Source organism: Amia ocellicauda, chromosome 2 (genome assembly GCF_036373705.1).
Source record: "Amia ocellicauda isolate fAmiCal2 chromosome 2, fAmiCal2.hap1, whole genome shotgun sequence".
Taxonomy (NCBI): domain Eukaryota; kingdom Metazoa; phylum Chordata; class Actinopteri; order Amiiformes; family Amiidae; genus Amia; species Amia ocellicauda.
The window spans coordinates 10,604,625-10,620,085 of record NC_089851.1 but is presented as its reverse complement, the minus strand read 5'-3'; the positions used below and the strand labels follow the sequence as shown (position 1 = coordinate 10,620,085).

At 39.2% G+C, this 15,461-nt stretch overlaps 2 protein-coding genes across 7 annotated transcripts in view; one reads left to right on the top strand and one right to left on the bottom strand.

Moving 5' to 3' along the window:
- The first annotated feature begins 51 nt into the window (after nt 1-51).
- On the top strand, nt 52-6,712 carry pdss1 (prenyl (decaprenyl) diphosphate synthase, subunit 1). The gene is made up of 11 exons (XM_066718071.1): nt 52-250; nt 896-960; nt 1,059-1,188; nt 1,651-1,781; nt 4,005-4,146; nt 4,334-4,445; nt 4,749-4,858; nt 4,976-5,056; nt 5,246-5,359; nt 5,782-5,862; nt 5,981-6,712. The coding sequence occupies exons 1-11, from the start codon at nt 80-82 to the stop codon at nt 6,119-6,121; spliced, it is 1,278 nt and encodes a 425-aa protein (XP_066574168.1). The 5' UTR covers nt 52-79; the 3' UTR covers nt 6,122-6,712.
- Nucleotides 6,713-8,252: 1,540 nt separating this feature from the next.
- abi1a (abl-interactor 1a) overlaps nt 8,253-15,461 on the bottom strand; it is a 47,036-nt gene continuing 39,827 nt past the window's right edge. For 3 of the 6 annotated variants that reach the window (XM_066718015.1, XM_066718024.1, XM_066718043.1), the window contains 4 exons: nt 14,373-14,567; nt 11,471-11,557; nt 9,530-9,715; nt 8,253-8,564 (listed from right to left, as the gene is read on the bottom strand). In XM_066718015.1, coding sequence (XP_066574112.1) covers nt 8,389-8,564; nt 9,530-9,715; nt 11,471-11,557; nt 14,373-14,567 — 644 coding nt within the window. In that variant the 3' untranslated portion in view covers nt 8,253-8,388. The remainder of the gene's footprint in view (nt 8,565-9,529; nt 9,716-11,470; nt 11,558-14,372; nt 14,568-15,461) is intronic. The other 3 variants (XM_066718034.1, XM_066718059.1, XM_066718050.1) reach the window with 2 other exon arrangements.

Sequence of the window (15,461 nt, the reverse complement as noted above, 5' to 3'; positions counted from 1 at the left end):
CGCCCATTTCAGTCCACTACGCGTTTCCGTTTCCTGCCGAGCAGTGCACGACGCCTTCCAGGGGTGGTTGTGGGAGAACATGGCGCTGCCGTGGAGGTACTGCAGCAGGTGGACAGCAGGAATCAATGGGGCATCGCTGTTAAATGCAGTTTATGGCACTACCGTAAGATGTGCTGCAGCGGCGACCGCCTCCGGGAGCAGAAATGGGGCAGCAGACCATTTTGCATCCGGCAGCGGCGTGGGAAACAAGGTAGAGAGATCCACATGGGCGGGCTGATCTAAACCCGGGAAGGTCAACGAGTACAGTTCATTACCCATCTCCCTGTCACATTAGAAACGGATAATTGCATTGTTTGTTCTGTGTTGGATTATTTATCAAAAGGTGCATGCAAATGTGATTGTTGCTCGCAGTGTAGGACGACACAGTATATTGTCACAGCCATTCAGTAAAGAATTGACACTCGTCTCCAGAAGGTCACTTCCTCTAAATTAGAAGCGTACATAACAGATCAGTGGTATTTATAGATGAAGGCTGAAACGTACAGTGCCTATAGGAGGTCTGCATCCACTTTAACTTGTTTGCAGTTTGTTTAAGTGCATCAGAGTTTCATGCATGTAAATTAAATGTTTGCACTTTTCTACACGTCATACTCTACACTCTTAAGGGGAAAACACGTAATTATTGGATAAGTCTTAATACTTATCCAAGTTAATACTTGGTGGAAACACCTTTGGCAGCAATTACAGCTGTGAGTCTTTTGGACTATTGTATCTAGAATATTTTGTCACTTGCTGGTTGTTGGGGAGATAAGAGAAAATAATAATTGTAATGCATTTTAATTCCAGGCTATAAGGTGAAAACCATATCTATTAAAAGTTTTCTTTTTCTTTTCAGGTACTATCTACAGGCAGATTAACTCCACATCTAAATATAGCTAAGAAACCAAGTATTTTGTGGAGGTATGTTTTGTAAAATTGGATTCAACTGTATGTATTTATTTATTCACTGTGACTTTAATACCTGTTGCTAAAAAATAAAACAAATGTCCCTTTTCCAGACACAACTCAAGATTTCACACTACACAAAATATATGCTGCTGCAACAAAATACATACTGATGCGAAGTTAAAGGACCCGTTTAAACTCGCTCAGAAAGACTTGAACAATTTGTATGACGATATCAGGAAGGTAAGTCAGTATGACTGTATTTCATAATTATTGCCAGGGATACTTGTAGTCATTTGCTGATGATTACTGATCATTCATTGTTTTGTAGTTGTTCGTTTATTGGCAATTCAATACCTTAATTAGGTTTTACAGATGTTCGTATATGGTCTTCTGTGATTGAAGTGAAAACAGTGGATACAGTCCATATGATAGGCTGTATATCTATAACCTCTCTGGTAGTAGTAATGTATAGTACCCAGTGTAACCAATGGTTAGATAAAATAAATAAATAATCCTTAAAAAGTGGGTGGAGAAGGGAGTGACATTGTACAGCACACACGTCTAGATAAAAAAATGAGTATTCTTGGTATAAGGGTCAGAAAAATGGGTGGACAAGCATCAATGCACAGGAATACAGTGAAGATTTAGGTTTGGGTCTTCCATTTTGACAGGTTCAACCATTTGCAAACCTTACATTTGCAGGAGCTCTTCATTTCCAAATTAGAGCTGAAATCTTTGTGCGATTACTACTTTGACGGAAAGGGGAAGGCCTTTCGACCGATGATTGTGGTGCTAATGGCCCGTGCGTGTAATCTTCACAGCAAGAGAGATGGGTAAGGTCATCACAGTGCTGATCTGAGGATCTTTAGCACAGCTATCCCTCCCGTTCCTGTTTTGCATGACTGGGTTATTTGTTGAGGACAGGGCTGGGCTTGTACAACACGTGTCATAGCTGTGAAAAACTATGTGCCATTGCAAGACTATGAAAGTATAAATAGTTTGGGCATTTTTAGAGTGTTACCTAGAAATGGCACCTCCCTTTACCAAGTCACATAACCGTTCTAAACCAGAAGAAACATATTAATCTTATTCATCTGTTTTATTCATCTGTTTAAATATATCACTGGCTTAACAAGGAGGTAGTCTATGATAGAGCAGTGTGTCCAAAGACAGAAATTGGCAAATTCTACCAGTAATAGTAGAAGTATACAGTACTGTGCAAAAGTTTTAGGCAGGTGTGAGAAAATGCTATAAAGTAAGAATGCTTTCAAAAATAGACATGTTAATAGATTATATTTATCAATTAACTAAATGCAAATTGAGGGAACAGAAGAAAAATCTACATCAAATCCATATTTGGTGTGACCACCCTTTGCCTTCAAAACAGCATCAGTTCTTCTAGGTACACTTGCACAAAGTCAAGGATTTTGTAGGCATATAGTCAGGTATATGATTAAACAATTATACCAAACGGGTGCTAATGATCATCAATTCAATATGTCGGTTGAAACACAATCATTAACTGAAACAGAAACAGCTGTGTAGGAGGAAATAAAACTGGGTGAGGAACAGCCAAACTCTGCTAACAAGGTGAGGTTGCTGAAGACAGTTTACTGTCAAAAATAATACAGCATGGCAAGACTGAGCGCAGCAACAAGACACAAGGTAGTTCTACTGCATCAGCAAGGTCCCTCCCAGGCAGACATTTCAAGGCAGACAGGGGTTTCCAGATGTGCTGTCCAAGCTCTTTTGAAGAAGCACAAAGAAACGGGCAACGTTGAGGACGCAGTGGTCGTCCAAGGAAACTTACTGAAGCAGATGAGACCCATCATGCTTACTTCCCTTCACAATCGGAAGATGTCCAGGAGTGCCATCAGATCAGAATTGGCAGGAAACAGTGGGACCCTGGTACACTCATCTACTGTCCGGAGAAGTCTGGTCAGAAGTGGCCTTCATGGAAGACTTGCGGCCAAAAAGCCATACCTCCGACGTGGCAACAAGGTCAAGTGACTCAACTATGCATGAAAACACAGGAACTGGGGTCCAGGCAAATGGCAGCAGGTGCTCTGGACTGATGAGTCAAATGTGAAATATTTGGCTGTAGCAGAAGGCAGTTTGTTCACCGAAGGGCTGGAGAGCGGTACACGAATGAGTGTCTGCAGGCAACAGTGAAGCATGGTGGAGGTTCCTTGCAAGTTTGGGGCTGCATTTCTGCAAATGGAGTTGTGGATTTGGTCAGAATGAATGGTCTCCTCAATGCTGAGAAGTACAGGCAGATACTTATCCATCATGCAATACCATCAGGGAGGCATCTGATTGGCCCCAAATTTATTCTGCAGCATGACAACGACCCCAAACATACAGCGACAGTCATTAAGAACTATCTTCTGCGTAAAGAAGAACAAGGAGTCCTGGAAGTGATGGTTTGGCCCCCACAGAGCCCTAATCTCAACATCATTGAGTCTGGGATTACATGAAGAGTGAGAAGCAACTGAGGCTGCCTAAATCCACAGAAGAACTGTGGTTAGTTCTCCAAGATATTTGGGCCAACCTACCTGCCGAGTTCCTTCAAAAACTGTGCAAGTTTACGTAGAAGAATTGGTGCTGTTTTGAACGCAAAGGGTGGTCACACCAAATATGGATTTGATGTAATTTTTCTTCTGTTCACACACTTTACATTTAGATAATTGATAAATATAATCTTTTAACATGTCTATTTTTGAAAGCAGTCTTACTTAACAGCATTTTTTCACACCTGCCAAACTATTTGCACAGAACTGTATATGTAGCGTCTGCAGGTTGGAGCCCCTTCTTAGATTCGAACTGCACCGTCACAGCTCCACCAGTAGAGCGACACACTTGTGACACCAAGAGACCAGTCCCTTGATGCGGGAGAGCTATACACTGTACTGACTTCATAGAGCGATCGCGTCACCGTAACATGTTCATACACAGTGAAACCTATTATATAAATTAAATCACAACTCCTATATAAGCTATTCTTTGCTTAAAAATGTACATCTCTGACCATAGTTTTTTTTTCTTGCCTTCTGAAGAGATTTGCTTCCATGTCAGCGCTCAATAGCTATGATCTCAGAAATGATCCATACAGCTAGCCTTGTTCATGATGATGTCATTGATGGATCTGATACCAGACGAGGGAAAACCACTATCAATGAGATCTGGGGGGAGAGAAAGGTAAGCCCGTGATTTGGACCGACACTATGAAGTCTTGCTGCTGTCATTGTTTTGCTAGACAATCTAAAGGGCATTATGGTTTGGCAATATAGTCAAAATGGTTGGGAACACTTACGTGTTAAAGTGGATGTGCAAATCTGTCAGTTTGTACTGTGTGAATTCTACAACCCATTGCTGACTGTTTCAGGCAATCCTGGCTGGTGATTTTATCCTGTCTGCTGCTTCCATGGCTCTTGCACGAATTGGCAACAACACTGTGGTGGCAGTCCTGTCTCAAGTGATTGAAGACTTAGTGCGAGGTGAGAGGATTCTCCCCCTGCTTTTCTGTTTTAAATGAAGAACACAGGAGATATGTTGGAACCATAGTGAGTTACATTGACCACCATCATTGTCTTACTGCTGTGACAAATTATTTATGAGCCATATTTTAAGACAAAAGAAAAAGTAATTATTCATAACTGAAGGGATATGTTTCTGGTAAATGCTTCCAATATTGTTAATGGACTATACGCATTAGACAGTATCCTTCGTAGATGCCTGCATAATTGTTACCTTGTATATCCTAAGAACATCTCAAACTAATAGCAATCTTCTTCTTCCAGGTGAATTCATGCAGCTAGGATCTAAAGAAAATGAGAACGAGAGATTTAAGCACTACCTCGAGAAAACCTTTAAGAAGACTGCCAGTCTTATAGCAAACAGTTGTAAAGCAGTATGTACGTTCTGTCTTCAGCATAAATTAAGGAGAAACGATGATGTTTTAAAACAAATTGAAAAAGTTAATGTGCTGATTGGAGATTTTTTTTTTTTTTTTTTTTTTTAATTGAAGGTCTCTATACTAGTTAGCTCTGACCCGGAGGTACACGAGGTTGCGTTCCAATACGGGAAGAATGTCGGAATTGCATTTCAGGTAATTATCGTTTAGTCATTTTGCTTAAGACGTTTTATATATTCTTTAATGGCTTCTCAAATACACCTGGAAAATAGTTACATCATTCCTACAGGGTTCCATCAAACCAAAATTTTGAAGGGTCTCCACTTCAGACTGGTCCCAACAATTCCACATCTTAACACATTGTATATTTTCCTGTTTTTGCAGCTCATAGACGATGTGTTGGACTTCACGTCTTGTGCAAATCAGTTAGGGAAGCCCTCGGCAGCAGATCTTCGACTGGGTTTGGCCACAGGACCAGTCTTGTTTGCCTGCCAGCAGGTACCACGCTACTGAAAATGTGAATTCTAGTATTAACTGTTTAAAAGACTACTTAATACAGTACAGGTACCATGAGTATAGATTTAAAATTATGATATACATAAACTCCAGTGGACATGTACCAATAGTTTAAAATCACAATGTAAAATTAACTTCATATTTTACATTTAAAATGATCACTTTCAACATTAAAAATAAAATATAGAAGACTTCTTAGATAAACCTGAAAGTGAAAGTCTTCTGGCAGCTTCCAATCACTTCACTGTAGGTGTCTCGCATGGTTTAGAAAATAGTGAACTACTTTCAAACATAGGTACATTATTTCAAGAATCGACTACATTGTTTCACTTAGCCTAATGCCGAAATGGGATTGTTAAATTCAAAATAGTATAATCGGCTTGTTAAGATATATTTCTTTTCAGTTTCCTGAACTGCACGTGATGATAATGAGGAGATTCAATTCAGCAGGCGATGTGGAGAACGCATGGAAATACGTATTACAGGTAAGGAAAAAACACACCATTTGGATTAGTTGTAATTTGCCTTTGTAATTAGTCACTACATTCATTCTAAAATATGATCAGAAAAGTGACTAACTGCTGTGTGTTTTCCTTCCTTTAGAGCGATGGTGTTCAACAAACTAACTACCTCGCCCAGCGTTACTGCCAAGAAGCTATTCGACAGATAAGCAAGCTGCATCATTCCCCGGAGAGGGACGCTCTCATCCAGCTGACCGAGATCATCTTGACTCGAAATAAGTGACCCCGGAGAGATTTTCACTGGAGGCAGCTATACCACTGGGCCCAGCCTACATCAGCAACCCGTTAGGTTCACAGAGGGGGAAGAGAGGATTAGATTCCTTCCCTTCACTGTACTGTATACTGCAATGCACAGTTGGTCTTACCCAAAGACAAAAACAAATAAAACTGATGCTCTGGAGACAACAGGGACTGTAAAAATCAAGGCGATTCCAGACATGAGATCAGAGGAGACGTTACTGTCGTGTGGACTTGTTTACAATGTCCATGAAAATCCGTCCACACAGCAAGGCTGATTTGTGTGTGTAATCATATACTGTCTGTTGCAAACGTTACGGTGTACAAGTTCTCAATAACAACCGAGGCCTTAATCCACAATTTAAAATTGTATTTAAATTGACCATAAAGCCAATATTTTTTAACTTAAGCTTCCTGCCTCTTTTTTAAAAATCACCACAGTAACAATTGCATTTTTTTTTTTTTTTATAATAGGAGAATGATTTATTATAAAAGACTGTACATAAATTTCAATTAACAGGTTATATACAAATTAAAGAGACAAGTTTCAGATATTTTTTTTTTTTTTTTTTTTTTTGAGAATTAAGTTACAGAACACTTAACGTTTAATAATAACAAAGCAAACAGACAAAAGTATCAAGGTGTTGTTAGCTGCAGGATCCCGAAACATTAAACATTAGTGGTCATTACAACACATTAACAGTTAGGTTCCACATGTATGGCTGCATTCTCTTTAATACAAGGGGAATGATTTATTTTTTAAAATATATTGATATGGTAAATTGAAGGCCCAAACTGAAGATAATTGTTACTGAAGTATAAAAATCTTTGCCTACATTAATTTTCTCAAAGATAGGAAAGCATTTTACAATTAAAAACTTACAAAAACTTTTGGACAATAAAAAAACTATACTTAACTGAAAAACTACATAAATAGTTGTAATGAATACATAGCACAGACCTGAGTTTTGAACTGAAACACTATCACTATAAAGAAAATTATATAAGCTACTGGATTAATTCTACCTTCTTATTAGCAAATTATATATTGTATTCATCAAAGAAAGTAAAAATGCATAGATTGCTATGGTCCATAACCATTAATGATCTCTCTAATGATTGTTTCAATGTGGCAGTGTTTTAAGCAAGCAAGTTATGAAATCTAAAGGGGAAAATAAACCTATAGACATCTCTACAGTGCACTGTATGATATCTGGTAACATTAGGATTGTTAACAAAAATGTGTAGTTGTTAACCGGCTCCAGTAATATGCACACCAAGTGTAAATGATTTTAAATCGTTCCTTGCTTCCCCTTCTCCCAAGGTAATGGATGGATTCATGCATTGTAAGGTTTATTTTCAAGAATTGAAGTGGTTCTTATTTTAAGAGGAGGGGAAGAAAACTCTAGACTTTCGTTCTTCTTAAGGTAAACCCCCAAAAATAACAGCCTTGTTTTACATATGTAACCAGATGTAAAATTCATTATGTAAATTTAATATCAAATGTTTAAATACAAATTAGAGCATTTAAAATATAAGACCATCAACAAGTCCACAAATGCTTTAGACACATTTCATTCAAAAAAGTAGAGTGCTCACTGTAAATATTACAACATAATGGAAGCATAATGGATTAAAAAGTATAGGTTACAATACATTTTTTTGAATGCATGCTTTAAGCAAGTTTTAAATACTATTCAGGAATGACCATTAGTCTTAAAAATTAAAATAAAAAATAACCTGACAAGCAATTCCATTTGCATTATACAACATCCAAAAATGCATTAGACTAGCTTTGTGTCAGTTAAACTGGGAGGAAAAAAATGACACTATTTCAAACCTGATTCATAAAGCAATCCCTACTTGACATGTTCACTTGTGTAGACTGGTCAAGACACTGTGAAAGACACTCAAAGGAACACACTACAGACAACCTACTGGCAGCTGCTCACATTATGTACAGTTCTGTAGTAATATGACAACAACTGTCTTTAGACCAAAAGAACATACTGGACATAAGCATGTTATCAATATTCAACCATACCATTTTATTTAATCTTAGTATACCTTTCAGTAACCACCCACCCACCCCCCCAACAACAAAAAAAAGTTACATAGTAAATAGATATTTTTATTTGTAATTTGAAAAGGAACAAACATTCTGTCATATCCTAATGCACTTAACTGCTTTGAAGTTCAATTCACTTTTTTTTTTGTCTAGATATGACTGAATAAATACAGGTCCCCTCTATCTTAATCAGCATAGTGCATGATGGATTCCACATAATTTCCAGGAAAGAGGCCGGTTACTCCATTGCAGACACCTTCATACCAGCCGTCGTCATTCTTCTTGATGATGTAGATAATTGCACCTTCCATGAAGGACAGCTCGTCATCTTTGTCCTTTGCGTAGTCATAAATTGCAACAACTGTACCACGAGGAGGGGGGGGGGGGGAAATAAAATTAAATCAGAAACACTTCACCTATGATATATTCCAGGCACTGAAAATAATAAAAGGCATTTAGTTGGTTACCAAGGCTTTATTCAAAATTAGGCAGGAAACAATGATGTATTCTGGTGTACCATAAAGATGATCTTCATTATCCAGGTTTACCTTTCTTTCTCTTTAAAAGACTTTGTAGCTCACCCAGACATACACACATCTATAAATCTATTGGGCAGCAGTGGTTAGGAATCGACTCCTGAGCGGAGGGTCGTGGGTTCAGTCCCAGGTGGGAGATACTGCTGTTGTACACTTGAGCATTTTTCCTAAATGAGACCCTTTTAACTTTTTTTTTTAGTCAGTAGGGGTTTTAAGTATAGAATTGTATCAAGAACTTATTAAAGAACCAACTCTTGTATTGAACAATTTAAGAAGTCAAAGCAAAGCAGTGTGTTACTTCAATTAAGGTTCAATTAAATAATTGAGAGCTCAGTTTAAACAAAAACCAGGAGGGTTGGGAACTCCTGCCCTTGAGTAAGGTACTTTCCCAGGTAGCTCCAGTAAAAGCCCAGCTGTATAAATCAGTAACTATGTAAAAATGTGATATATTGGAACAATTGCTGGTTGCCCTGGATGAGGGCATCAGATAAGAAATTTAAATGACAATATACAGAGATATGTAAAAATATATTTTTCTAATATGCAGAAATGTGCAATACATTACAACATTTTAGAAAGTCAAAAAATTGCAGCTTAAGTTTCATGGGAACTAGGGCTTAAGTGTACAATTTACAAGTACAAATGTTAAATGTTCAAACTTCTGGATAAAATAAAATATGCCTGTATTGCTTTTTAAAACGGCAGCAACGGTCCTGGAGAATTGCACCTTGTCTCAATTTCAACAAGACGCGAGACTTCCCTCACAGCCTGCTTCAGGAGCCAATCTTACCTTTCTCAATATAGGTCTTGGGGGCCCAGTTAGGGTCTCCATCTGCGTAGGGATCGCTGTACTGCACCACGGCCGCCTCCTCATCCTCGTAGTCGACGGGCGGGGGTGGAGGGGGGGGCGGGGAGTCATCGAACATTGGGATGTCATCAGGAGGAGGTGGAGGAGGGGGGGTGGGGCTGTCCGCAACTGGAACAGTGTGTAAACAATCATGAATGGCAAGACAAGACCCACACGCTCCTCATCCTTCACTTGAGCCAACATGCACTTCAGACCAGAATATATCATGTGCATGCATTGCAGTGGCAGCCCTCTATTGTGAACCATGCAGTCATGGAGAAGCAAGAGGCTTAAGTGTGCATTTCAGCTACTCAAGGCTTGTTAGTAATTCTGCAGTCCTTGGTTAAGAACAGACATACCTGTAACCCCATTTATGTACCTTTAATTCATTCAGTTGAAGCCAGCAAATCATTAAATAGAAATTGAAGGGGTACCTTAGTCTTTCAGTGTTATTGACATTACCAGGGAACCAGGTAAAGCAGTGCTCTATTCATACAGCAAATCTGGTTCTGGTTTTCTACAAAAGCTATTTTGTGTTTCCCAGCATTTCCTAAGTTGCATATTGTCCTTCATGAATTGTTAATTTCAGCCCTCATCTCAGAAGACCAACAAATGGAGAACACAAACAGGGGGAGGGAGGGACAATACATACATAAATACATACATACAGGAAAATAAATCCCTAATTGGACCCAGAGGTCATACCACTGCTCCTTTTGAAGCCAACAGAGGGCAGCACAGAGCAGCTCAGTGAATGAAGGATGAATCTTTGAATAGCCTGAAAGCATAATGGCCCTAAACAATACCTGTATGAGTCACCAACATGAAGACAGCACTTAATTTTAGTATTGTAATGGTCACTAGCTCACCACTCCCATCCCCACCATCAACAAAGGCATGGCTTCAAAACTCAATAACTATACTACTGGATATTTAGGTTTATATCCTAATATGACCAACCTATAATTATAATAGAATATAACCACAACTTAGGAATGCCTTTAAACCACCTTGCTACCTTGCAAAAAAAAAAAAGATTGTTGCAGTGTTAAATTGCAATTATTTTTATCACCACATGATGGCAACCTACAGTGAAATGGTTTCCCATTGCAATTTAGGATGCATACAATTAGTATTTAGAATGAGATTTTTCAAAGTCTTAAATGTAACGAGTCTATAAAGCCATTCATAAATGCAACAGAGCAGAGTATATGGAAATTTAGGTTCTACATTAAAGGAGCAAGTCATTACACATGCAATATTGCCAGGATGTTCCAACTGTGTCCTGGAATTGTTGTCAAGCAATACCAAGTGCCAAATGCATTCAAGAACATTACACTTGAAGGATGTTGTAGCCAGCAAAAAAAGATGGCAAGCATTACCATAGAACATAACTTGTTTAATATAGTTGTAAGTAAATGTATTTTGAGAATCAATTAAACAAAAATGAACTGTCAGAGGTTAAGTCTTTAACATAAGTGCTTGCACCAATTAAAAACTGAAAATGTGAATGAGTCACAGATTACACAATTGTTTCTACCTCTGTACTTATGAACTTCAAATGTTTTTGTCTCTCTTCGGCTCAATTAATTTGTCTGGCTAAGGCCCCATAACAGTTTTAAAAAGCACATTTTAATGGTATGTTTTCATGTCAACAGTTAATTGTGTGAGTGTGCAGAGAATCCAAACTAGGAGCATTATTGCATGTGGCAATGGCAGTCTGCACTGATCAGAAGTGTTAGGAAGGAGGATTACAATGAAAGGACAGACAGCGAGAAGACATTTTAATGGCTAGTTCTACAACACAAAACACAAAAACACGGCACGATGACTCGTGTGTGAGGCATGCTACTCTCAGAGACAGCTAGGTGTTTCTGGACTTACTGTTTTCCTGCACCCTGGCCACAAAGCCTGTGAGAGGTATCTGTGGAGTCAGTTGAGGCATAGGGGGAGGAGGGGGAGCGATAGACACTGGAAGCAGCAACACAAACAGAGGGAGAAAGAGGGCCAGGATAAAACGGGAGGAGACAAACATAAGCAGATGTCAGTCACGGGGAACAAAGGCAAACATGAATGAAACCGAGGACTTGGATACTCCTTCTGCCAACATCCTGTAGTTCAGAGATTCTATTGAGGATCTGGAGTCACTCCGAAAAACACACTAAACTTCCTATGGGTTTTGCTGCCTCAAGTCCAAATGAGCACAATCTGACTGTTGTAGATTTAAAATAGAAATGTCCCACCTACGTTTTCGCTTAATATTTCTAATTCACCCAGCTACTCAAATTCCAGAAAGACCAAGATATTGCACTGAGTAGGCATGCAATCATCCTGGTCTGGGCCAAGCTATTGAGCACAGAGCGGAGAGTTAATCCTGTGGTCAAATCTTCCTGATCGAAACCGCAATTCAACTTCAGGGGACTTCCATCCCCTCCCTGCCCAAGTTCAAGGAAATGCCTCGGCCACTGCGTGCCTTCCTCCGAGACTTCAGTAAATGACTACAGATAATAGTGCAACAAATCTAGTTTGCACGTCATATTTACTCTTTAATCCTTGCAGGTTATTCATCTACAAAGAGGAATAGGTGAAGGAATATGTAGATGCCTGTACTGTTCAAAACTGATTTTTGAATTGGAAAGATGGCTGATCCAAACACTAGCAGCAAAAGCACAAGATGGTTGTGTGCGTAATGCAATTGAAATTTCCCCACAGTGTGAAAATAGTAATTCTGAGGTGGTACAGATTTTGGTACCTCTGTGATTGCTTAGTAAACATCTTTTCAGAAACTTTGAGGAGATTGTAGAATAGGATGTACACTATTCCTTCCTAAATGCAACTGCTAGCATTTTTCAAAAATAAAATCTACAAAACACAAGCTTCCCATCCACTCGGTTTTCCTTTCTCTGCGTCATTGAAAACACGTGTGAAGTGGGAGGTGTGCGGTCAGGCTGAGCAGCCTGTGTTTTGGAGCGCATCTTGAGAGTGACCATGTTCCTGCAGACGCTCAGCCCAGGAATTCTCCGCATGTCAAGCAGATGTACCTATTGGTCCCTAAGGAGGGGCCTCCACTCATCTGGAACTAATGCCTCGGCTTTGTTTTTCTTTCAAGAAAGATTGATTCTGCACACCGTATAGAGACTCTTCCTCTTTCAACAGAATACCTTCCTCACACAACAGCTCCAGTAGCAGACCATGGCAAATGAATGCAGGAAAAGGCTGCCACCTAAGCCTTCACTGCCACTGCAGTCACCTCCTCTAAACTAGCCACATGCAGCAAAACTGGTTAAACCCATTTGAAGTGTACTGCTGTGCTTTAGAGAAGTAGTCTGTCACGATCTGGAGAACTAGTTCTGAGGAGCATACCTCATGTGAAATGTTCTTTTACCAAGAGAGTAAGAAATGTAATATTACTGGCTACTTATTGTACTCCAAAACTGGTTTGAACAATGGACCCCCTGTTAAGTCTGCCTCACTGCAGTGTCTACAATAGCAAATTATATCAGATCAGTGATGCATCAACTCAACATTGAACACACAGCAGCAAAAACAAGCAAGCTTACTGGACTAGTAAAATGCATGTGAAATAGATTTCACATGGTTATAGTGTTATGGTGGGAAGCTGCAGGGTAGACTACAGAACTACTGGGAAACTAAAATTAATCTGCTAAAAGCTTTTTTTTTTTTTAGTAAAATAATGATTATATTTTACAAGAAAATGCTCTGTAAAGTGGGTTGGCCTACGCTCCTACATCTGGAAGGTCATTCAATTCCAATAACATTGAACATTGTTTGCTATTTGAAAATTGTTACATGCAAATATCCAGCACAAATGTCTACATTTCAAATTACTTCAAACCACACCGACATTTCCCTTGATGCAAATTACAGTGGAAATGTATTTTTTTTTTCTGTCAATGTAACAAATACTATTCAGATCAGTATCAATGGGGAAAATCTATAAAACAAAAGGCAAGAAGCAGCATATTGAGCATTTCCTACAATATGAATTGGTTATATGAATACCTCTTGTATTACACACAGAAAATGGAACAGCATGGTTCTTGGTTGGAAGGCCGGCACCATTTTAACAGATTAAACTTGTTATTTTGCAGTTTGCTTTAGCTGCTGAAGGGGAGATGGACTAGAGAAAGTGAAGGTCTAATTTAATAGCTGTTCATCACTTTAAAAGACCCGACTGCAGTTGCTTCTTTCATGACTCAGCTGGCAGCAGACAAAGGCAGTGCATGAATGCCTTCATTTGCTGTGTGGATAGGGATGGCTTTTACTGGATGTTGCTCCCTTTTCAAGTACATCCTGAGATGGTAAATACAATGAACCCAAATTGCACTTTTCCTGTCCAAAATATTATGTATGCCTACAAACAACCCCCCTGACAGACTACCCTCCCATCAGTTACGTAGATGGGGCCCCTGATAACAGTTTCATTATCAAAACAGAACTCAACAAACAAGTACAGGGTGTGGTGCACTGAAATTAAACACTAGTTTTCTAATTAAGGGTGGGGTAGGCATTCAATGTGTTTCATGCACTACAGTGTTTCTGCAGTGAAAACCAAAAAGGAAAAAAAGCTTGTACATCTTCACATACAGTACATACATGTGGAAAGTGTGCACATATGCATTTCATGGAACATTATAAACCATAAATATTGTACATCATAAGTACAGAATAAAGCACTAAGTAACTATAATGAATGCTCAACAAGGTGTACATCTGTTGCATGTGGGGAAAGCAGCATAGAGAAGAGAAAAGCAATGAGCCTTACTTGAGTTCTGAGGATAAACAGGCCCTCCATTAACATGGGGCTGCACAGAAAACTGAGACGTGACTGAAGGAGTTCGCCTGTAGCCCCCAGAAGAGACGGAAGAGGTTGTGGAATTGTGCCGAGAGATCTGCCGGGTTATTGTGCCAAACTGAGAGCCAGGGACTGCACCTGGACCTGGCCCCGGAACTGCTGCTGCTGCAAGCATTGAGAGAGGAAACCCAGAGAGGGAAAATGAGCAACAGCCAGTCATTGACCGAAACCAGCTCCCCAGCATACATGAGAACACAACCCATACAACCACAGACAGACGGGGGAGGAAGAACAAGCAGGCAGATTGAGTATTGGAGCAATGAAAATGTAGACGGCATACCAGATATCAAAACACAACAATGATTGTCATGTACTGCAAGTGCTAACTACAAACACAGTAACAGTTATGGTTACATTGTCAAAAATGGAGGAAGCGCTTCCCCACATTGGCAGCTGAATTCTGTGCATGCAAATTTAGACCATATAACTGTAGACGGTCACACATGCACATGCATCTGTAGAGGACCTTTGACCAAATATAGGCACAGGGTGCACAGGAAAATCATTTCAAGCTTGGTCAGTGGCTCAATTAACTCACTGTTGTAAATAAAGTACAAAAATGAAACGGCTCATGGTGATTATATCTATATACTTTCACAAAGTTGCAAAACACTTTTTACCAATTGCCTTTATTTTTATTAGTCAAAAGTCAAATTTGATAAAGGTTCAATACTGCCCTGAAATGCATGTGCTGAGGAGTACAGTTATAAGGTAGTCAAATCAAAATGCAACAGTAATCTTGGCAAAATCCACAGGTGTTGCAAATCTGAATGCATTTGTTGAAATTAATTGCAATTATCCTGAAAACAGCTGCCCTGAAACAAAATTAACACTGAATTTCTCATCACTGTAACATTGACGGTTTTCCACTTTAGCATGTATGACCACAGCAAAACAAATGCATATACTATAACACAGCAGACTGAGGATAAGAACACAGCCAATAACCAACTTACTTAACATAGTATCAAAATTAAACCAGAGAGAATATCAAGCTTA

Excerpts from the sequence above, each read along its gene's own strand:
- pdss1 (XM_066718071.1), top strand. The coding sequence starts at position 80 with ATGGCGCTGCCGTGGAGGTACTGCAGCAGGTGGACAGCAGGAATCAAT. Across the intron at positions 961-1,058 it reads AAACCAAGTATTTTGTGGAG|ACACAACTCAAGATTTCACA; the intron begins GTATGTTTTGTA and ends TCCCTTTTCCAG. Across the intron at positions 4,859-4,975 it reads TAGCAAACAGTTGTAAAGCA|GTCTCTATACTAGTTAGCTC; the intron begins GTATGTACGTTC and ends TTTTAATTGAAG.